Below are 23,982 nucleotides of genomic sequence, written 5' to 3' on the forward strand. Positions count from 1 at the left end.
GTGTACCTTTCACGTGATGCTCGGCAGGTCAGAACTAAATCAGGAGTTGGAATATTATGGACATGAAACAACTCACCGGAGAGGTTCTTTTTATGTGCATTATTTATTGGCAGTATGAAGCTGTTATGGTATCATGTCCAAGTTATGGACATGATGAAATTATGTACTGTTGATGTTAGTTGGTTTATCAATGAACATTTTCTCCAATCTGACTACATGTGCTGGTTGTCCTAAGATATCTGCACTGTAAATTCCTGACACTGCTTTGTTCCACCTATACATTACATCCTGAGTGTTAATTTATCTCTGAGAGGGAACAAATGGAACCAACATAATTATCTGCGGTAAACAAACACTCTTGCACCAATCAAGATAAACCAGTTCCAGTGGTTATCCTAAGATATCTGCAATATCAATTCCTGGCACTGCTTTGTTGCACCTACTGCACATTGCATTGTCTTGTGAAAGTAAGTAGTGTCAAGCTACTGTTTATAGAAACACATATATATGCGAACATAAGGAAATAAAGGGTGAAATGTCTGCAGTGACTGTAATATAGTCTTGGCACACCTCATGGGTCACAACAGCCTTTATGCATTACGGTGTCGCTGTCGAGGTAATCTCTCAAGGACAGACTCTCATCCGATGAAAGGAAAAGGAACTTTTTTTGACGATGGCTAGCCAGATTGCTGTCGAGGTGGTGGTGTGCACTGCCGATAGGCTGCAACGCTCTGCTGCTGCCTCTGTCACCCCGTAGAGCAGTTCCAGACACTCCAGCAGGGAATGCCCGGCACAGTTCCGCAGGGCCCCAAGATCACACACACACACACACACACACACATATGCACGCGCACTCAAACACGCACGCACACGTGCACGCACACACGCGCACACACACACACAAAAACAAACGGCAATAACAGCCGCCTGCTGGAACTTCCTGGGCCTCTTAGTCATGCGTCACTTGTTTTCAGTCCCACCCATCGATGTGGCTCTCTCTCCCTCCAGGCACACTATCTCTAGACTCACTAGTCTCTTGCAAGTGCTGAGCATCACACACACACACACGCACGCACGCACGCACGCACGCACGCACGCACGCACGCACGCACGCACGCACACACACACACACACACACACACACATTATGCACGCATTTACAGTAATGTCCATGAAGTGAGAGCCAGAAAGCTGTAAAGCTCTACATTAGTGGTGGAAAGAGTAGATGTAAAACCTCACCAACGCATTAAGAAATATATACTGCAATTTGAGACAGTAGGCACACTCAAGATTGCTGCTGGTCTGCCAAACCAGCACCATTTCTTCTCCACTTGTGTTTTTTTTTCGATGGTTTTGTCCCGTCCGCAGACATTTTCCACTCTGTGGTGAAAGTGCTGTGTCACAGACAATAGCATGTTTGTTTTGGAGTAATAGTTCATACAATGGCACTGTGAAGCAGCAAAAAATATGTAAATGTTTCTACATCGACATAACTAGCAGCTAAAGTCTAGCGCTCTCTGTCATAATATTAAGGTCTGTGGTGACTCTATGCTAATCTTGTTTCTGTGCACATGAAGTCTTGATTTTATTTTGTATTTGTGTTTCTATTGTAACCAGGGTTCTGTAGCTGTTTGATCTTCACAGACTTAGTTTAGATACAGCATGTACTCATAAATATTTGGTAGACAGTAACCTGGTCAGGCAAACAACATTTTAACATTATATCGGGGACAGCATGTTACATTTGTGCTTGGTTTTGATTCTTTCGTTTTTTTGGTCTCTAGACTCTCTACCCAATCTCATCAGATTTTCATTCCACACGGTTGATTTGTCCGAAATCTCATGTTTGGAAACATTGTGCTTCCAAATGCTAAGGTTTAATTCCCATCAAGTGTAGGCCTACGTGTGTCTTGTAGCATTTATCACTGCAGAGGTTTTAACTGGACTGTTAAGAGAATAAAAACAACTCAAATGCTTGCCAATACCAACAGATCTATTGATGTCTCATAGATGTTGGGGAAGATATACTATACTTTTACTGGCATGTACGTATATGTGCGTGTGCCGTGTGGGTGGGTGGGTGTGCATGCTTGTGCTGTGTGTTCATGTCTTGCTTCATGGCTCTCCTCTGTGCTGAATAGCACTAAAACTAATGACACCACACAACCAGTCCGCTAATTTCACTGTTTACTTGAGCACAGTGTTATAACCAAGGGAAATAGGTACCATATGGGCCGCAAAGGTCCTTAGGGTTATATTGTCCCCAGGTGCCAATTCTGCCAAACCTAGGAACTCTAGTCACTGGCGAGTTGGCTAATTTCCCCCTAATAATGGTAATTGTAGCTGCTGCTACTGAGACTTCAAATTGTGATTAGATCAAAATCATTCATTGTTGTTGAGTGTTCCCATTCTCATCTTTGCTGGATTTCAGCTTGTCAAACTGCAATGCCAGGACAGCTTTCAGGGAACCGAACCAACTTTCCGTGATAAACAAACAGGTATTTGGGCTCTTTGTTGGGCCAACACTTGTAAAAAAAAAAAAAAAGGTTTTCATCGTGCAAGGGCCACCTGAAATTTGATGGGGAAATTGTGGTCATGGCATGGTATGTTCCCAGACCTCAAATTGCAGAGGTGAAGACTGAATGAAATGTAATCCTAATTGTCACACTTCATTTTCACGCTAAGGGGGCTCATTATTTCAGCATGCACTGACACCAGATTTAATTTTGTGACCATGACATTACAGTTTACGTGGTTGGTCAGCATTTGTCCCATACTTGGCCCATGTGCTCAGCAATTGTCTTCACTCGAGCCTGAATTGTGCTTAAGCCACAAAGTGTGTGCGACATATCAATCAACAGAAATTACATATTTTCAACTGAAGAAAATTTACTTTTTTTCCAGGATGGTATGAAATATTATGTTATGTCATATCTCTTCAGTTTCATCATGTCAAATATTTTACATATTTCCCAGCCCTTTACTGAACATTATGTTGTATTCCCGATACACTGTGTGCTGCTGCTAGACATACTGTAGTGTACTGTAAAGACCACACGCAGAATGCCGGGATCAGAAAAGACCTTGTCCCAGAAGACACAACCAGGAAATCAAATCATTCAACAGGCTTAATTAGCAACAATTAGAGCTTGGTAATCTACTGATTTCTTGTCATGATGGCCTGATCCTTATACCAACTCAAGATGTTTTGTACCAGAATATGTTAAGCCGAAGCGTATACTGTAGTAACACTACGGTACTTTTACTGTCTGGTGAGTGTAATTGCTAAATGTTGTTTCCAGTGGTGGGAGACTGGGAGGTAACTAAATTGACATTGCAGTGCAGTACTTATGTACAGTTTTGAGGTATAGCCTACTTCCATTTTTTAGCAGTGCACACCACTCTTACAACTGACCGTTTGTGTGCAGTATGTCTGTCCATATGTCTGTCTGTCCGTATAGAGACAGACGGGCTCCTACAAATTCACGCCCACAATTGAAACAGCGGCCCCGCTTCGGGTAAGGGAGAACGGTGAACTGCAAGCCAGCCCATAAAAAGTCATTGCAATTCACCCTTGGTTAGCCTGATATTAAAATAATCATACACGAACTGAAGACTATATTGATTTAAATAAAAATGTGTTTTCAAATGTATGGCCTGACCCTGATAACATATCTTCTTGTTTGCTAAATACATGATGTGAGTCACGTTTAATTTGCCACTTGAATGGGTTTCCCATAATGTTAACAGAGAAACCTGTCGCTTTTCAGTGACATCACTGTCTTTACTGCTGTGCGTTTATGAGCGCCGACTTTGAAGATCCCGACCTTTTCAACTACAGAGTGGATTCTCCAGGTTAGTATTAATCCAAACATAACCTGCAAGACTCCGTTTGGAAGAAGCGAGATGCGATCATTTTCCAAAAATAAACAGCCTAATTATAGCCTTGTTATAGAGACAAGCATATCTGGGTATTGAAACCCTCAAGGGATGCGTTCATGACGTATGTACCATGCGACCACCTAAACTTAAGATTTCCAATGCTAGCACTTTTGACTCACAGATGAAGTATATTAAAGTATATTGTAGGTAGTGTGTCAAGATGACAGATATGCCACTTTAAATTTAACTCATGGAACACAAAAAGAATCGCTATGGACTCAGTAGTCAACCACTGAAATTATGATATTTCACGATGCCTCTCATTGGGATTGCATTGGCAGCTGCAGTTCACCGTTCATCCTTACCCGAAGTGGGGTCGCTATCACAATAGGGCGGCCATATTTGTAGGCGCCCGTGTGTCTCTATCAGTATGGCCTCAACAGCTGCAATGCCACTGGGTGACCAACCTTCAAGTGGCGCTGTTGAGCAGCCTTGAAGTGTTTGAAGTGATATTGTGTACTACGTATGTTATAGGCTAAGGAACCGCTCATTCCCACTGGGTGGGATTTTACATTTCAGAGGAAGATTTGATACAATGGATGGGTAACATACAGCAATACGTGTTTAAAATAGCTCCCTAAACTAGGATCACTTGACTAAACTAGTTAACTGTATATAAAGTAGTTCAAAGAAGGTCCACCGTCAGCAGCTACAACAGTAGCATGCTGTTGAGGTCTTACACAGTACACACTTCTATCTTCAATAGTGTGTGTCCAGTAAAAGGGGTCTCATTGTCTCTCCAGCTCTAGTGAACAGAAAATGCTATTTCAAGTCTGGATACCAATCGCAATCCATTTATCCAATCATAACAGATAACTCATATAAACAAGTCGAATTGTGATGCCACAGAAATTAGCAGACACAATTAGAACTGGAACACTATAATTGAAGCTGATAAAACGTTACTTTCTTTTGGCAACCTACATGAAATTGTATTTACTGTTTAGTAAGGATCTATTGAGACGGAGAGATCCCTGTTACTGAACAAGCTACCGGTATAGCCATGATTACTATTAGATAATAGAGCCGCTTTAACTCTTTGATAATTAAATCTGTCATATACAGTAGATAATCAGTCAGAGGTACCAACAACATCTTTACTTTAATAGAACATTTTTCTGCTCATACTTTTCATGCAGGACCTTTACTTGTAATGGAATCTTTTCACATTGGTATTTTGGTACTTTTACTTAAAGGAGTAGTTCACCACTTTTCAACCTGTCTTCATATAATAGGTCCTCACTAATGTTCAAGATAAAATATCATTTTTTTTTTCCTACTCAGTCCAAGTCTCCTAGGAGAGCTGTGGGAGTTCAGAATCCATCGTCTTGTGACATCATCATTTTCCCCAAAAATTTTTTATCAATATTTTTGAAAAAAATATTTAGATTTTTATTATCACGAGAACAATGGCTTCCACTTTAAAATTGCAACTTTTCAGGAATAGAAAGCCTGCAGTTTCTATAAGCTGGACTGGCAATCGATGATGTCACAAGACGATGGGTTTCTGACCTCCCCACAGCCCTCCTCTGAGAAAAAAGAAAAAAAAAAGAAAAAAGCTATTTTTGAGTGAGGACCCTATATGAACATAGGTTGAAAAGTGGTGGAGTTCCCCTTTAAGTAAAAGATTGGTGTGTTTCTTCCACCTCTGTTGTTTTCCAGATCAAATTAGCATCAGAAAGAGCTTTAGAATTTGATTCTGTTTCTGTAGTTCTACTTCAGCTTCACTACAAGATTCAGAATCTTCTCCCATCCTCAGTCCTAACCCTGTAAAGATGAACTGTTGGGGCTGGGCAGTGATCAAATAAGACAACAGAACGTCTGTAGCAATATGACCTATAAGAGACTGAGCTGACCCTAATATCTGCAGCAGTGGTTCTCAACATTTCTGAATCATGGCCCACTTGAATCGGCTGCTACGTTAAATGGTCAAATGGTTGCCCACTAAACAACTTATACTAGACGTCCAAGTTTATACGTATAAAAAATGGTCTACCAGAGGTATAGATATGCACGTTTTTTAGACGTCTAAACTTAGACTAGACGTCTAATATCCGTCTAATAGACGTCTAAGTTTATACCTGGGTCTAAATTTAGACGTCTAATAGACGTCTATATTTAGACCTTAACGGCCGGCAAAAGTAGTGAAAAACTGACCTTAGCAGCCGTCAAAAGTAGTGAAAAACTGATGCCTCTGGTGCTTAAGTTCTGTTCTGATGCTCTGCATCTTTTCACTACTTTTGACCCAGGTATAAACTTAGACGTCTATTAGACGTATATTAGACGTCTAGTCTAAGTTTAGACGTCTAAAAAACTTGCATATCTATACCTCTGGTAGACCATTTTTTATATACGTACGGTATAAACTTAGATGTCTAGTATAAGTTTAGACGTATATTAGACGTCTAATATACCTAAAAATGTTTGCTGGGTGGGCTGCGTGCATTTTCAGAGCATGTTTATTTGAATGGTCAGTCAATCGATTGTGTTCCGGGTTGGATGGATGGAACTAACATAGCATACTTTAAATTGTTATTTATCAGTGTCAGAAGGAAAACCCTTTTTTCCAAGGTTTAAAAGAAAAAAATACCATGAAATTGTTTCTGCATAAATGTTTTAATTGTAATCTTAGTGTTTTACAAATTGTGAGGGCAATATCCTCACCAGCCCACAGGTTGGGAATCGCTGATTTACAGGTTCTTGTGCAGGGACGTGCAGAGAATGTTAGAGAGGCAGGGGCTGAAATCTCTTAAAGGGCCTTTTGGTGAAAATATTGAAAATAGCAGTGCTGCGACGCGTTGTGAGCTTGGAGGTCGGCTATTTTCGGTGCTTGATACCACGCTGAACTTAGCATAATCAATTCAATCCTGGAGATGTGACGTAACGGCATGGATTTCTACACAGAGAGGGCAATTCTTTCAACATAAGTTGCTGAGTTCAAGTTCAGGAGAGTTTGGACACGGCAATTCTCTTGAATGCTGCCTTCAGGTGCATGGAAAGAGGGCATTTGCAATTCTTTCACCATAGTAAAAATCAAACCTCGGTTCGAAGTGAAGCGGTGAATCTTAGTATAGAATTGTCTGGAGAGCCGGTATGACAGCCGGTATAATAGGTTTTAAAAAAATATATAAAAAGTCCTGCTTGCTGGTCTCTTAGTTGTTTGTCAACTGCATCCCTCTATAATTATTTCAGTTTCTGTTATCTTTGTGGCCTACTAAATTTTTCAACTTCTGCTAGATCTTCAATGTATTTACTCTTGTCTGCCTTAATGCTCCTTTTTACCATTCTGTTAGCATCTGTATATTCTTATTGTGCCTTTGCTTTTGCTCTTATGCGGCTATTTGTCATTGCTGCAATAGGTGAGACCTATTGCATGTACAAGACAGATAAAACCTGAAGGCCAAATTATCATGTGAAGCTTGACCAATCCTCAAAGTATCCATTCATCTGACCGGGAGGGACACCGCACACATATTCTGGACGTACAGGACAGATAAAGCCTATTCATTCTGAACTGAAATGACCATATATGGACATGGGACACACATTTTGCTTTTTGAAAAAGCCTATTCATTCTGGACTGATATTTTGCACGTACGGGACAGGAAAAACCTGTTCATTCTGGCCTGGAGTGACCATATATGGACATGAGGTGACATACATTGTGTTTTTGAAAAACCCTGTTCATTCTGGACTGAGATCACCATATATGGTAATTAAACAGACATTCTGTTTTTGAAAAAGCCTGTTCATTCTGGACTAAAATGACCATATATGGGCGTGATACACACAAAGCCACTCATTGGAAGCGGTTTTCACCGCTTCAAAAACTGCATTCATGGTCTGGAGAGGGCACTTTTTACAGACGGATAAAAGGGCAGGGGCTCAAGCCCCCTTTGATGTATATGTGTGCACATGCCTGTTCTTGCGCCAGATCCTCCATCAGGAGTTAATGTGCACTGTATAATGGGAGATTTAACATGACTGAAAGACAAGTCATGAAATGATGTCAGCACACGGGAAATAACGTCTGAGGCAGATATGTTCTAACTTCTGATGTAGTGATAGGATAGCTCTGATATCTATTACTTTCAGCTGTGGGGGACGGGCCTGTTTATGGTCTAGTGGCGTGATCCAAGGAGTGGGTGGTCTCTCAGGCACTCCACAGCGTCTGGTTTCATCACAACATCGACGCAAAGCTAACCGTTGGCCGTCGTCTTACTGGAAGTAGTAAGGCGGTTCAGAGGAAATGATACATGCATGTGGACATTATGGACGAGAGGGTGTTCTGTGTTGAGAAATAAGCATTACGTGTCAGAAGAAAATGAGCAAACGGCTCTGAAATGTTGTGTGTGTAACATTAAACACAAACACACGTTTGTAAGAGTGTAAACAACTCGGCTAGAGATTGCGGTGCCATGTGTGTGTCTGACCCTGTGGCTACAACAGGTGGCCTCCAGGAACCAAACAGAAAGGTGCATGATCCATCAGTATTACACATCAGACACGACCTCACCTACGCACTGACCCACACACACACACACACACAAACACACCACACACAACACGTGCAGTCCCATTCCATCCATTCAGGAAGCAGAGATCGCATGATTCTAATGTGTAGAGCGTGGTGTGCGAAAGAAAAAAGAATATCAGAGGTTGTATTCTCAGTGTAATTAGAATAGCCTTGAAATGGCTCATCCGCGTACCCTGTGGTTATGCCACTGCCCCCATTGTGTGACAAGGGTAGCATCATATCCTATGTGAGTCAGAGGGCTGTGTCGTAATGATATACAGTTTACGAGGATTAGGATGTTCCTGTTGAAGGTAATGCAGTTACAGAGTCACGATGACTGCAGTGACCGGGCTCCATGCAATTTGATTCAGCTGGACAACAGATACCTGACACATTTATGTCTTCCACAGACTTAAAAAAGAAATAATTGTATTGTTGAACATCACAATCAATGCAAAGTCTGGCATTCTCTGAAATATCTATGGTGTCTTCAGTTCAAAGTCTTTCAGTGCATAATGCATTATGACCAGTGCTTATAATACTTCATAAACCTTGAAGTTGTTATGTGTAAACATGTATAACTTGTGTTACAAAGCCTTATATACTGCATTATACATGTTATAATAATGCATTATAGACAAGTGTTGTAGACTTGAAGTAAAGTGTTACCAAACATGGAAACAAACATTGGCTAAAGGATTTATTGTATTGAAAACGGCCATGTAATAGTAAAAGTAAGTAAGTATAGGTCGGAGAGGCTTATTGTCAGTATCAGCTGAAAATGTGGGAGTCTGTCCCCATTACAATGCGCTAGACCCCTGGGAGATGTGATTGCTGGGGTGGAGCGCCACACCTACCATCAGTTCCCAGTACTTACCGCACCCAAGCCACATACGCTGAGTTGGCGGTGCCTAGGATCGAACCCATGACCTTGCCATCTGGTACACTGACTGACTGGTACACGGACACAAGGTACCTGGCCATGTAATACTTTTTAGATGTCTCTACTGTACATGTAGGATACTGTACTGTATCTATGCAGATTAGCAGATTAATTAAGTCCTAAATCCCATGTTCAAATTGGCTACTGGGAGGACTGGCCGGCCGGACGGCAGACAACAGCCACCTCACTCTGACTCAGACATAACCATTAACAAACCCACTACGCCCATATATAGGCATGTCATTATGACTCAGACATAACCAAAAACAAATGTGGGCATATTATCCAGAGCCACAAATCCGACCGCTATGCCGAATGCCCATATATGGTCATGGGACCAACCAACTTGGTACTGTACCTACCGGTATGTTCCCATGCTAACCTGGTGAAATGCTAACCTGCCAATGCTGGTGAATGTTAACCTGGGAAGTGGGGAACATAGAACCAGAGGAACATAGAAACTGGGGAACATAGAACCTGGGGAACATAGGGAAGACCCCACCAACTTCAAGCTCTCAGCGCGTGCATCGCCAAGGACTCGAGGGAGTGCGGTGCCCACCGCAGAGTCGTTTGGATATGCTTTTGTCCAGAACCGCCGATCAAACCGATATGAGTATGCCAATATGCCTGGTATGGACATTATACTAATTACATCTTACAAAACGCCTGACACTTCAATAAGCGTCCCACGAAGCTTGGCCACTGTGACCCTGGGCATACATACAGACAAAGCCAGATGTTGTAGCTTAGCTCAATTATAAAAGTGTATAACAGTGCATGTCAAGCATAATTTGACTCTGAGAAACTGTGCTGCATGACATAAAGCCTAATTTGTAGTATGCCAAAAAGATATAATCTACAGCTTTGTTAGCTTGTAGCATTAAATAAGCTTAAAGGCTTCATTGAGGGACAGCCAGGTGGACCTAATTTTACCTAAACAAAAATCTACTTCACTGGGCAAAAGAATTAGGTCATGTCTCAGTGCTTCGCGACAAGATCTGACCAAAATATTTGTATGCTGGCACTTAGAACTGTAGAACTATAGTGTCAACGTGACTTCATTTGGAGATCTTGCAGAGTACAAGAGAGAGAGAAAAAAGAGAAACAGAAACATAAATTTAAGGACTTTTGTGTGGCAGGACAAAACAACAGACCCTCAAAATTCATTGTTATTTTCCCTGTTTGCAAAAACAAAACATCTAATTCCATTCTCAATGTAATAAAAGGGTGCAGGATAAGAATATAAACATCTCTGTAAACTTGAACCAGATGCGGCCGGCTGCATGGCACATTGCAGGAGTGAGTGAGAGAGAGAGAGAGAGAGGGAGAGAGAGAGAGAATAAGGGAGAAATAAACAAGGGAGGTACTTTATACAGAAAAGTGAGTCAGTAAGGCCCCTTCTTTTATTCATCCCCACAGTGTCTTCACCCTCCATCCTTCAACTCCCATCACCACCACCACTCCTACCTAACCCACAGGCACGTGCACACATAGACATCAAAGGGGGCTTGAGCCCTTTTACCCATCTGTAAAAAGTGCCCTCTCCAGACCATGAATGCAGTTTTCACTATGGTGAAAGAAACGCAAATGCCCTCTTTCCATGACATACCTGAAGGCAGCATCTCAAAACTCTCCTGAACTTGAATGCAGCATCTTATGATGAAAGAATTGCCCTCTCTGTGTAGAAATCCATGCCGTACGTCACATCTCCATGCAGTATTCACTTGATTATGCTTAGTTCAGTGTGGTGGTGGTCGGGGGTGGCCGTAGCTGAGTGGTTAGGGAGCCTGCCTGGTTGTCGCAGGTACGCTACATGTGTCAGGCAGCTATGTGTCAATGTGTCCCTGAGCAAGACCCTTAACCCCCAATTGCTCCCCGAGCGCCACATACGGCTGCTCGCTGCTCCTAATCGTTATAGGATGGGTAAAATGCAGAGAATACATTTCACGTACCGGTATGTGCAAATGTACTGTGACAAACGTGGGGCCTACTGTATATTATATTATATTATTATCAAGTACGACGCGTTGTGAGCTTGGAGGTCCGCTATTTTCGATATTTCCACCAAATGGCCCTTTTAGAAATGTCAGCCCCTGCCTCTCTAACATTCTCTGCACGTCCCTGGATCCCTCAGGAAAAGGGGGCAGAAAAGCTGCTCAGCCTGGCTTTCATTCTCTGCTACCTCCCAAGAGAGACCGTGTCGAGAGGAGGCCCTACCATGTCACGCACAGGCTGGCTGGATGGATGGCTGGATGGCTCAAGAAATACAGTGCATGTCTGACACCAGCGCCTGACCTGTGGCCCGTAGCATCTTAGTGCATAACCGTAACCTCATGTGGGCGATAGTAGTGTATTTTAACCATGTTTTACAGCAGGGGTCTTCAACCGTTTTCAGGCCAAGGACCCCTTAGATGAGAGAGAGATGAAGCAGGGACCCCCCACAACCTCTTCATAGATTCCATATATAGTTTCATCGTTTGACAGCACAATCATCAGTGTATTTTGGATTCATGTCAATTTGTGTTTTCAGATATTTAACCACTTGAGCCATCATAACCTAATAAATTTGACCTTTCACTCTGTACTTAGTCTGCTCTTTTTCCCCTCTACACCAAACCTCTTTGCCGAAAATAGCCGATCTACAAGCTCACAACGCCTCGCAGCGCGAGCTTGTAGATCTGCTATTTTTGGCAACAGGTCTCAGAATATGGACACTATAGGGTTGAAGTTGTTAATATAAAAAGGATTGGAAGATTTGGCGGCCCCCCTGTAGTAACTCTGAGGACCCCCTGTTAAAGACACTTCTTTTACAGTAGTTATAGAATTCCATAACAATGACAACAGCACAGAGTTTCAAATTGACATAGATTTTTGAAGCGGTGAAAGCCGCTTCCAAGGTGTGGCTTTGTCTGTCCCGTACATGTCCCCCCCATCTGATTAGTCAATTTTGTCTGTCCCGTACATGTCCTGTGCATGCTTGACCAATTGAGGATTGGTCAAGCTTCACATGCCAATTTGGCCCTCCAGACAAAATCATTCAGAATTCAGAATTCATAAAAATATAGAACTAAAGCACATAGAAAGTATAGATCTAGAACACAGAAGCATAGATCTAGAACACAGATTTCATAGCTCTAGAACACATAGAATAAAAATTCACCGCTTCACTTCGAACCGAGGTTTGATTTTTTGGACACAATATGGGTGAGGTACAGTATACTGTGTCGTTGATCTTTAGCAGGGATTGTGATTTTTCAATGAATTAGACTAAGTAAGAGGAGACAGCAATGGCAAACATTATACTTTATGTTGAGTTGAAATGGCAGTACAAAAATACAAAAATAAGTTGATGCATTTATCATTCAAACTTTACAGTAGGTACACAGGTACACAAAACTTCTATTTACAAGAGAATCTTTTGTGTGCTAAATTTTTCACAAAGAAATATTTGGTATTACACCAAGAAGGCGGTTGAATGCAATCGATCAACCTTTGTTTTGAGTTAAAAAAAAGAAAAGAAAGAAAGAAAAAATAATAATCAGATCTCTGACATTTGAAAATCAGCCATTTATACTAAAATTCCAATGGGCAGCAGTGTCAACAATGAACAGATACATTCATCTACGTTGGCGGCGCAGTCAGGTGAGCGGAATTGGCCTAATCCAAGGTCCATTCCCAGACAAATGTGATTTGGCTTTCAATTAAATGAGGCAAATCATTCTTGTCTGTCTAGTAAGTTCTTTAAAAAATCACATTTCAATTCAAAGGAACCAAAAACAACAACAACATTGGATTGAACTTGTGTGACCCACCGATGGACTAAAGCCAAGGCATCAACAGTGGAGGTATTGTGGAGGGCTTGGTGTTGAACCAACTCAAAATAAAACTCCTAGAGAAAGAACTAAACTGTTAATTTTAGTGATCAGCGGGTGGCCTAGAGTTTTGATTAGGGTCCAGCGTAAACATGTGTGGGGAGTGGGCAAGAGAGATTGATGAGGAGAGGGAGAGAGAGAGAGAGAGAGAGAGAGAGAGAGAGAGAGAGAGAGAGAGAGAGAGAGAGTGAAAGGGAGGGAGGAGAGAGAGAGAGAGAGAGAGAGAGAGAGAGAGAGAGAGAGAGAGAGAGAGAGTGAAAGGGAGGGAGGAGAGAGAGAGAGAGGAGATACTGTATGGTTTTGTTTGGACTGAGTCCCTCCCTCACCTCCAAACAAAGGGTGAAATCCAGACAGCGCAAGCTGCAGTTGTCCTGTTTTTGGTTGTGGTGAATTAGAACCACATTGGCAGGCTACAATATAAAGTGGTTTTGCGTTTCCAAACAAATTAAAGTTGCTTTCCATACAGCTTTTAAGGGCTTGGAACAGGGTTGTGGGTGTGGGGGGGGTACATGAGCTGGGGGGGTAACAGTAAACCAATGTAAAAGGTACAAATGAACGAATGCCAGTGACCATTAATAGTACATACACAATAAACAAAATAACATAATAAATACATATTTGCATCAGCTGTTCTAGGAATATATTTGTATACAAGATAAAACCATAAATAGAGCTTAATACCCTCTCCAATAAATAGTAGTGGTATTCTATTTACATTATGCACACATTTCCCACAAAGCCCACTACATACCATTGCTGTCGAGTGGAAACCACGTGTGTCCAAAACGTGTTTTTTTTTACTTTTCAGGATTCAAATTAAGAGAAAGAAAAGCGGAAATAGACGTGTATGTTGAGGTTGTATCTGCTATTTTTGATAGTTGTGTGTGACACTGTAGTATGCTCACGTAGGAACAAAAAAAAAATATGGAGATAAGAGGTTTCTGCCCGACAGGTACGATATTTCTCTCTCAAGACTCATGTCTTCATCTACCCCTAGTGGTTCCACAACCCCACTCCCAACATACAATCTACATGCATCAACAAAACAATGTTTTGGTTTCCTTTTTTTTTTTGGAAGAAGCAATAAAGCGCCAAAGAGAATCTTCCAACAAGGTCTCCCAAATCAAATGCATTGTCATTTTATGTACAGTACGCCGGGTAGGAGTGAGTGGTAGTCCAATAAGAGGTCATCATTTGAAGTTTGAGGAGTGTCATGTGGAAATGAACTTGTTGATCAACCTACAGTATCAAAGGTAAAGGAGGTGATTCTAGGACTATGATGCAAAGAGTCCATTTAGACTGCATTTTCCTCACTGCCTTCAAAATCCTGAGATTTCCTCGGAGGATCTGTGGGCGAGAAAGAAAAAGGAGGTGGGGAAAAAAAGAGAGAGAGTCACATTTGTAAAGGATATTACCATAAGGTCCTGCGAGACACTGTACTCACAAAAGACGGTTAGAGAGTGGATTATTATGGCCTCGACAGTATACAAAATAATACACAATTCATTCAACTATATGCCATGCCATGTTAAACAGAAATGAGTGGTTGATTTATTGTATTGTGTACACTTCTACTTTGGCAATGTAAACGTATGTTTTCTCATGCCAATAAAGCCTTTTAAATTGAAAAAAAAGAAAGAAAAGTGAGTGAGTGAGTGAGTGAGTGAGTGAGTGAGTGAGTGAGTGAGAGACAGACAGAGATGTCAGACACGCATGCAAAGGGGTCCTCGTCAATATGCCGACGGGCCGGTATGCCGACCACCTATAACCCTAACCCTAACCTCAGTAAAACTAACGCTGGTGAATGCTAACCTGGTGAAATGCTAACCTGACGACGCTGGTCAATGCTAACCTGGTGAATGTTAACCTGGTCGGACCAACGGACCTTCGAAACCAATGAGCGGACCCCCATGCAAAGTAGAGAGAAGGTGACAGCTTGACAGTCAGAGAAAGGTGGAACTCTTACTGTTGCAGTGGCCATAGTGACGGACGCCTATGGACCGGCCCAGGAAGCAGGTGGCCCGGCGGAGGTGACAGGCACTTGGGTAAGTGATGTTGTCGTTGCCACAGATGGGCTGCTCGGAGGCCATGGGTATCGGGCAGGGGGTTGTGCGACACATCACACAGTGGGCGCTGTTGGTCTGGTCCGTCACGCAGGTGTGAGTGCCCGGACACACCACGTTGGAGCATGACTCTGAGGGGGGGCAAAGAACCAAATTTAGGCCGTCTGCGATCACAATGAGTTGAAATGTTTGTAATTGAGCAGAAAGCGCTTGGCTGACGTGGACATATGGCATAGTGGTTCTCAAAGTGGATTCCAGGGACTTTGTGGGTTCCTTTATGGAGCTCTAAATGGACCTATACAGGTCTGTAACTCTGACAGTGTACAAATGGAACCAAATGAACCCTAACAGGTTCATTTGGTTCCATTTGTACACTGTCAGAGTTATGAGGAGACCTTGAAAATTTGAACGTTTGAGAACCACAGACTTACCGGTAAATGTTACTTCTGTGATCATTTTGACGCAGATTAACTATTCACGTACACCTACTGTACAGTACGTTACGTATATATATTTTAAACCTTGCTTACTTTTGCACTCTCCCTGGTACATGACTTCTAGGTCAGGATGTCCCATGCAACGGGCCATCAGCAGGACGCACTCATCCTTATACGACCTCCCATCGCTGCCACATACAGCGTGCTTCCGGGAGATGTGGGCACAGTCAGGGGAACACACGCACTGAGGCCTTCCCGTCTTCATCTTGCAAACCTTCCCCGGGCCACATTTCACGCCATCACAAGTCTCTAAAAAAGCACAAAAAGGGGTAGGGTGGGGAGGAGGGGGAAACATTCTCAGATGTAGATGTGGTATATGCGGTGTCTTTTTGTACTCTTATAGTGTAATAATAACAAGCCCGCAGACATCAGGTGATCTGCCAGACATTTTCTAATTAAACCAGGCATGAAAGAGAGGGGATTTCCCCCCATCCATGCCATAACATTTCTTTTCACTCTTTGCACAATATTTACAATAATCATATCTCTTTATTGACGGTCACACGCGGGAATGTCTCGCCGGGGCGGAATGTGAGGTTTGCTGTGTTTTCATAACAGTGAGATCCATCTGTGCTGCTGCACCCAGACTGGGTTAAGCCCCTGTGGAGGGATGGAGGGGCTCCGCTCGCAGACAGAGTTCAAAGAGCTGTCAGGGAAGTTTACAGGCTGAGAGACGGGTCTTAAATGAGGAAGCCCAGGCTCCACTAACACCCCATAACGTCAAAGCTCAGGAGGAACTGTAATCCTACACAGTGCAGAGACAACATCAGACACCTCATGCAGGCCTCTTCCCAGGACCTTTCGGAGCCTGTTGTGGGGGACACACTGCTCAGCTTCCTCAGCACTGAGCCTCTGGGATCCCGCACAAAAGCAGGAACGTTTTGTTTTTTCATAGCAATCATAGTGGAGTCTTCTTCTCACACCGGTATTAGTGTACATTTCTCCCTTCTTATTGAATAATCAGTAGACAAGAACCCTTTCATATTGTCACTGTCGGGCAGAAACCTTGTATCTCCAAGTTTCAAATTTGTATGTTATCTCGTAAAACAAAGCCCCACTTCATCATACGAAAGTGTCGCACACAAGTAGTGAAAATAGCAGATCTACAAGCACAGTTGTGTGCTTGTAGATCGGCTATTTTCACTATTTTAAAAGGTTTTTAAAGTAATAAGACAAAAAAGGAAGGTTTTGGACATACAAGGTTTCCATACGACAACGACAATATGGTGGTGTTAGTGTGGTATAACAGAAATGAGTTGAGATTCCTTCTGTTAACATAGCAATTCAAAGATGAGTGTCAGACACAGCACTATATAGTCAGTGTCCAGGAATGCTGTGAATCAATCTTGAGGAGTGATGCGAAACCTCAAGGTTCCTAACTGGAAGTCGTTTTATCTGCCCATTTACCATGATATTATTCCAGACGTTAATCTGTTGGTCTTTTCTTGACGTCGGTTAGGCCATTAAGCATCCAGTGACATTCATGATGCCAACACTTTTCTCCTGCAGAATGCCAGATGCTCAGGATAGTGTTACACAATAGGTTTGACCCAGAATTTTAGGCATGTGGCTGGCATTTTTCAGGAAGTGTTCAGGAACTGATTTCACTCTTCTGGTTATGGAGGTGAATGGCCGTCTATTCTAACCAAGACAGATAAAAATGATTGCAAAGGGATTCGATTGGATTTGATACACTTAAATTCAGAGGAATTATAGAGAAGAATAGCTTGCTAAACTGATTCTTTCAAATTAACAAATCTGCCTTGAATTGGCATCCAAGGAGTGTGTGTGCTCATTTTGGCAGCGACCGTGCCAATGGTGCCGGAGATTAGCTGGTAACAAACTTGGAGGACGGACGGACGGACGGACGGACTGACGGACGCACGGACGCACGGACGGAGGCGAAAACATACTCTCCCCCTGCCTTCGGCTGGTGGAGACAACAAAGGCTGCAACATTCCGGGTCGGATGAGGCTGGTGGTAATGTCTGAAGGAAAATATCATGATCTTGCAGTGTCTGGCGTTGCAAAGTCAGATGTCGGGAGATGTGTGTGTGTTTTATTCACTGCTGTAAACTGCAAACTGCAAAATAATGGTGATGATGATTGAGATGGCGTCAGTGTCAACGTACTGTATTTAAACAAGTGTAACAACGGTAACTACGACTGTGCTTCAGTGTTACGTTTTATACTGTAGCATTTTAATGCTGAGCGTTGTTGTCATGATATCAATGGAACGTTGTTACTTTACTGTACATAATTAAATTAGCCCTATATTAATTAATTTCACTACTTGACAAGACCATGAATAAATCCCCTATTCAACTTTAAATAACCAACCAGGGGTTATTAGTATTCCTACAGTATATTATTCGATTTTTATATATTCTTTGCAAAAAGAAAATCGACAAGCGTGACACGCTACAAGACTGTAGATCTGCTATTTCTGCCAAAGCTTTGCCGCAAATAGGAACTCTATATGGTTCGCGTGGTTCGACCTGCCCGTAGCTGGGATTTTGTAACCAAGCATAATTCACAATTTGGCCAGTGATCACATGAACAAGTGCTCCCTATGAAAACAGAATTTATCTCTGGGTGAACCTGAATGAACCTTGATGAAATTCCAACAGAGGAAACTTCTCGGGACAGCTGGAGGGAGTTAGATGGAACGCCTGGCCTAGATCCATGCCTGCATTTTGTTAAAACGCTTCGCAGGGAACTCACTGTATAAATACCTCACTTTGCAAATGGCTTGGTCGAAATAAGTAACCCTTCAGACAGAGACCATTGTGTGTAAAGCAGTGTTCTTAGAATTAGGTCCTCCGGGAGATCTGGAGTAGGGAATATGGCGCTGGTTTTCATTTTACTGTAACTGGCTAATCAGGGACGCCAGGTGAATATGGCAGTACTCCTAGACCTCCGCCAAGGCTCTGAAAATCACTGCTTTAAAAGATGTCTGGGATTTTGTACATGTCTACATTTTTACAATGACAACACACATAGGCATAGCATCACACAACACAACACAGCACAGCACAACACCTAACATGGTGATTAGTTATTATTAGAAATGAGTAACACATTGGTCGGTGTACCCTGAAGATCACTACAACTGTGATGAATGGTGACACTAACTATTGTGCACTGTGAGTGCACACACACACACGCACGCGCACGTGTGCGCGCGCACACACACACACACACACACACACACACACACACACACACACACACACACATAGATGTAGATATACGGTACATATAGATATATAGATACTGTATATCTATAGATATATAGAGATACTCTATATAGCTTCACATTCCAGGCTTTGTTCTTTATCAACTCTATGCAGTTACAGTTACTGAATCAAGATAAAAAAGTCCATTCTGACTCAGTCATGAGTACCTGGCTATCATCATGGGTTGTTCACTAGCAGGTGGTGGTTGTGGGAGTCGCAGTGTGTGAGATGAATAATGTGTTTGTGTACCTTTGCAGGGTTTGCAGGAGACGATTCCCAGGAAGCCCAGCAGGCTGACCTCATTCATTGGCAGACTGGTGTTGGACCAGGCCGTGTCCAGACGGCCTCCAGCGCAGCACTCCTCTCTGGTCACCCCCCGCATCAACACCATGTCACACCTCTGATCTTGGCTTTGCTGCAGCCAGCACATCCCAGCTGAACGGATACCACAATAAACACACACAGGGGCGTCACAAGGGGGGGGGAAGTGGGACTGAGTTACTAGGGCCCAAGGTGGACCTAAAGTATAATTATTTTATACTTTAGCTATTGAAAAATAGCAGATATACAAGCTCACAGCGTGGCACAGAGTGCCGCGCTGCGAGCTTGTAGTCGTAGATCTGCTATTTTTCTTGTGCACACACCTTTGAATAGGCCTATATGTATTTTTTAAGCGAACATTTGTAATTCAAATTTTGCTTCTGGGGAGGTTCCCGGAACGAAATATTTTGAGTCCGTCAATTGAAAAAGTTTGAGCACCACTGATTTCACGATTTTTCTAAAATAGCAGATCTACAAGCTCGCAGCGCGGCACTCGGTGCTATTTTTCAATAGTTAAAGCACAAAGTAATGCGTAATAATGCGTTCCCAGTCTAAATGGGTTAAACCCCCTCCCCCTATGAAGAACATTCATGGGGGGCCCGCAATGAGTCCTTGTACCCAGGGCCCAGAATTTGGTGCGACACCCCTGAACACACACATGTGATGAGGTTACGTTATTAAAAATGTTTTAAAAAAAGCAAAAACTTCAATCAAAGCTTGAGATAAAGCAATGGTTTTGTTGAACGGTTGAACATTTTGTCTATGTTTTATTCAACTGTCTGTCCAAAGCCTTTTGACTTTCACATTGTTTCGCGTATTCTGTCAGTCAGCAGAAAGGGACGGACCTGCAGTGACCTTTTTACAAGTACATTTGTTATTATTGCCAACATATTCAGCATATTGTAGTTTAAGTTGATCTCTCTGGTTATAGGTTTGCATAATGTACATGGCACTACATGCTGTAAAAAAAACACATGCAGATCATCATCAATCATCAATATGATTGCATAATCTAATTTAAAGTAAAAAGAAAAACTTTAAAAAGTAGCACATTTGAGGAAACAGATTACACTCACCATCGGAAGGATTCCATCCAATTTGACACAAAGTAATAATTACACCCAGAAAAGTGGTGAAAAAGCTCATAGTGTTGTCACACAAAAAAAAGACTAGTACAAAAACAAAACAAAAAAAAGCTTTTCAGAAAACTTTTCTCTGCAAGTGATTCTGTGATTCTGACAATGGGAAGGATCACCCTATGTTCTCTGGAAGTAGTAGTTCTCCCTTACGTGAATGAGTGTGTTGTGGACAAGTGATGTCGCTCCCTCTCTATATAAATATTTGGCCCAGATGGAATTATGCTGCTGGGATGGGCGATGCTCTCAGCCAATAATAAGGCAGGGCAGGACACAGTTTGAGTCTGACTCAATTTCCAGCGTCAGGAAATGATCCATCCCCTCCAGCTTTAGACTAGACGCAGGGCACTTATACAGTATTGCCTCACAAAACATGTTCACATCATATTAGATTAATTAATTCCTGGAAAACATCCAAGGTGTGGGAGTAGACACTTTTTTTTTTCAGTCGCATCTGTTTCCATGAATTTGGACAAGTAAATCGTAAACTCACTGCTACTTATCACGAAGGGTGGGTGGACAACGAATTCCCTGTGTGTTTTGATAGTGACCAGTGGTGGACAAAGTATAAGCTTAGTACTTAGGTCAAAGTACTCCTGAATGGTCAAATATTAGTCGACTACAAGTGAAAGTCAAATGTGTAGTGTACGTGAGTTCAAAGTTAAAGAGTGATTCAAAATGTATTCAAAAGTACAAATTACAAGGTACAGTAATATTATTTCTTAATATGGTGTTTCTGCTCGGACAGGGAAGTTATCCAGTATTTCTAAGCTTTCTAATGCCTAAGCAAAAAAAAATAGTGAAGATTGTGGTATGGAAATTTAACACAGCTTAAAATACTGCTGCTTATGTGGACGGCGCAATGTCAGTAGTCGGCTGTCATATTATGACACATGAAAATTTGCCATTACCCCCAAAAATAGTGAAAATAGCCGATATACTGACAGTACAAGCTCACAACGCATCGTGATTGTAATCTTGTGGATGTACTTTGTCCCTTCCTAGAAAAGTACAATATTTGTATTTGAAATGCAATGAAATTAAAATCAAAGTATCCCGAAATACAAATATTCAATCAAAGTACAGAAAAAAAAAAGCACTTAGTAAATTGACTTTGTTACTGTCCACCATTGATGGTGACCCTCTGTCATTGTTATTCTTGATTCCATCTTTTCCAAGACCAACACGTTTTCAGTTAATCTGCAACAGATACGTATGTTGTACATAAAATAATGTTGACAACAATGTGGGTCTATCGTATTCCATCATCTGAAGCAAGCCCAGGTCACTTATTTATGGCCACATCTGTCAGAGTTTCTGGTATGTAAAATAGAACTGAAGTTCTGTCTTCTGTCATTTCCTCTTCTTGTGTGGCGTTGTCTGTGGCTTTCTACAACTTAAAAGGCACATTGTTCCTGATCATGAAGGTCATCCACTGTCTCTTTAAAGTTATTCTGTGTGGTTCGGCAAAGAAAAGTGGAGGAATAATAATTGCAATTTTGCAATGCAAATGATTTGCTTGAACTCAATTCTAATTTCATCGCAAATAAAAAATAACCTTTTGTAATGCAGTAGACCAACACCAAGTCTAGACAGTCTTTGTATTGCTAATGAGGATGGAGCCATCTTCGCAGAACAGCGTTTTTGTTAAATAAATGTTCCAGCAATATTATTATTCTGCAAATTTTCTCTATACGAAAATATACCACAGACTTTATTGTTTCAGAAAGTCAGATGTCCATCCCCAAACAGTACCATGTTGGATAATCTAATTAGAGAACATAAGGATAGTCAGAAAAAGTACAGATACTAATCCAAATTAATTATAATAATCTAATAAAAACTAGTTTTTATTAGATTATATAGCCTCTTTGACTAGCTTGTAGCCTACTTTGACCAAGCCTAGAATTGTACTAAAGCAAGGTATTTACAGTAGTTGAGTAAAAAATATTCAGTTACTCATCAGTCCAAAGTACAAATGTAACTAAATCCCGGAATTAAATGAACACTGAGTATTGTGTACTTTATCAAGAACCCCTACAACCCACACAATAATCTTTAGTCGGTGATCAAACACAGAAGGAAAAGCCCACCAAGTGAGCAAAAGAAATCCAAACCATCAGTGTCAGTGGGTAACAGCAGGTGACTGGCCTTCATAACCGCTTAGAGGTGGTCCACGGCTCAGTTTGTGGACAGACATCAATGAACTGAGGGGGATAATGTGCGTAATAATTCATGTATACTACAGTGGTCTCTCTGAAGCTTAATTCAAAGCTCCATCCTCCCATGTCTTGGGTTGTCCAGGGAAAGGGCTGGAGACTGTCATGGGATTTGTTCTGTCAAGACATTTCGTTTCATTTATTGGTACAGCCTAGGCGTGTATTTTTGTAATACTATCCTGTTAATTTCTCCACGAATGGCTCTGTGGGAGCGACAGGTTTACATAAACTCTCACAATCAGATAACCTTTAACAACAGCATCAACTCTTACTGTTTTCCCTCTGCCCATGCACTCATTCACCCTCCCTGTGGGGCATGCTGTACGCCAAAGTAATGTCAGTCTCCCCATCTGCCTGTCACCATGTTTTTATGCTGTCCCTTTGATCATAGCCTTAAATGAAAGTAGCATATGCTGTTGTAGCATGCGTCTTCGAGAATGATGTTGCCTTCTGTTGTATGGAGCAGTGGAGGATCCCCAGGGTACCAAAGGAATGCTGCCTGACCCAGGAGGAGAGGAGAGGAGAAGAGAGAGAAGTGAGCGGTGACTGTGGGTGGCCTGCCTCTTCACTGGGTCTCTGCAGATCCACTCAGCTCCTCACATGGTTTGGATCATCATTGCCAAGCCATACAAATGAATTCAGCATGGTGGGGGGAAATTTGGAGCGCACACACTTATGTAGGCTATGATCTTATTATAAATTACTGTGCCCGGTTCTTTGATAAATGTGGGACCCTTTCAAGTGGGGGAACTCTGTGGCAGCATGATGGAACTGGAGACTGGACTGGGTGACATCTGAAATGGAGTGCACCCCTTTCATGGGGCAGGTGTGTGGTGTCTCTTCTCTTTGGTCACATCGCAAAAGAAAAGGAAAGAAAGGAATAACATTGAACAGCACTGCCATCTAGTGACAGAAGTTGACAAGTTGACATGACATGGTGAAAATGTAGGATTGATTGCAACATTGCTGAAGTATTAATTTTTCTATCCATTCCCCAATCACATTTGTGAGCTGCATGCCACAGCCTATGTTGTCTCTGCAACAAAATCCACTTTCAGTGCAAGACACTAAACCCTATCGCATCACAGGTTGTTTAAAGGCAAGCAGCAGTGGTTCCCAAACTGTCAAGACCCAAAAGAGAAATTAGACGTTTTACCCGAGACCCTCCCAAACTAGTGAAAACAGCAGATCTACAATCTCACAACGCGTTGCTTCAGGCCGGGTTGTGAGCTTAT

At 42.0% G+C, this 23,982-nt stretch overlaps 1 protein-coding gene across 1 annotated transcript; it reads right to left on the minus strand.

Moving 5' to 3' along the window:
* Positions 1–12,689: 12,689 nt before the first annotated feature.
* On the minus strand, positions 12,690–20,671 carry fstl3 (follistatin-like 3 (secreted glycoprotein)). Its single transcript, XM_080730596.1, has 5 exons — positions 20,469–20,671; positions 19,321–19,506; positions 15,867–16,082; positions 15,240–15,467; positions 12,690–14,620 (listed from the first exon to the last, which is right to left on the minus strand). Exons 1-5 carry the CDS (start codon positions 20,536–20,538, stop codon positions 14,568–14,570), a joined length of 753 nt encoding a protein of 250 aa, XP_080586722.1. The 5' UTR covers positions 20,539–20,671; the 3' UTR covers positions 12,690–14,567.
* Positions 20,672–23,982: the final 3,311 nt, after the last annotated feature.

The sequence above is a fragment of the Nannobrachium achirus genome, assembly GCF_963921795.1.
Source record: "Nannobrachium achirus genome assembly, chromosome: 1".
Lineage (NCBI taxonomy): Eukaryota > Metazoa > Chordata > Actinopteri > Myctophiformes > Myctophidae > Nannobrachium > Nannobrachium achirus.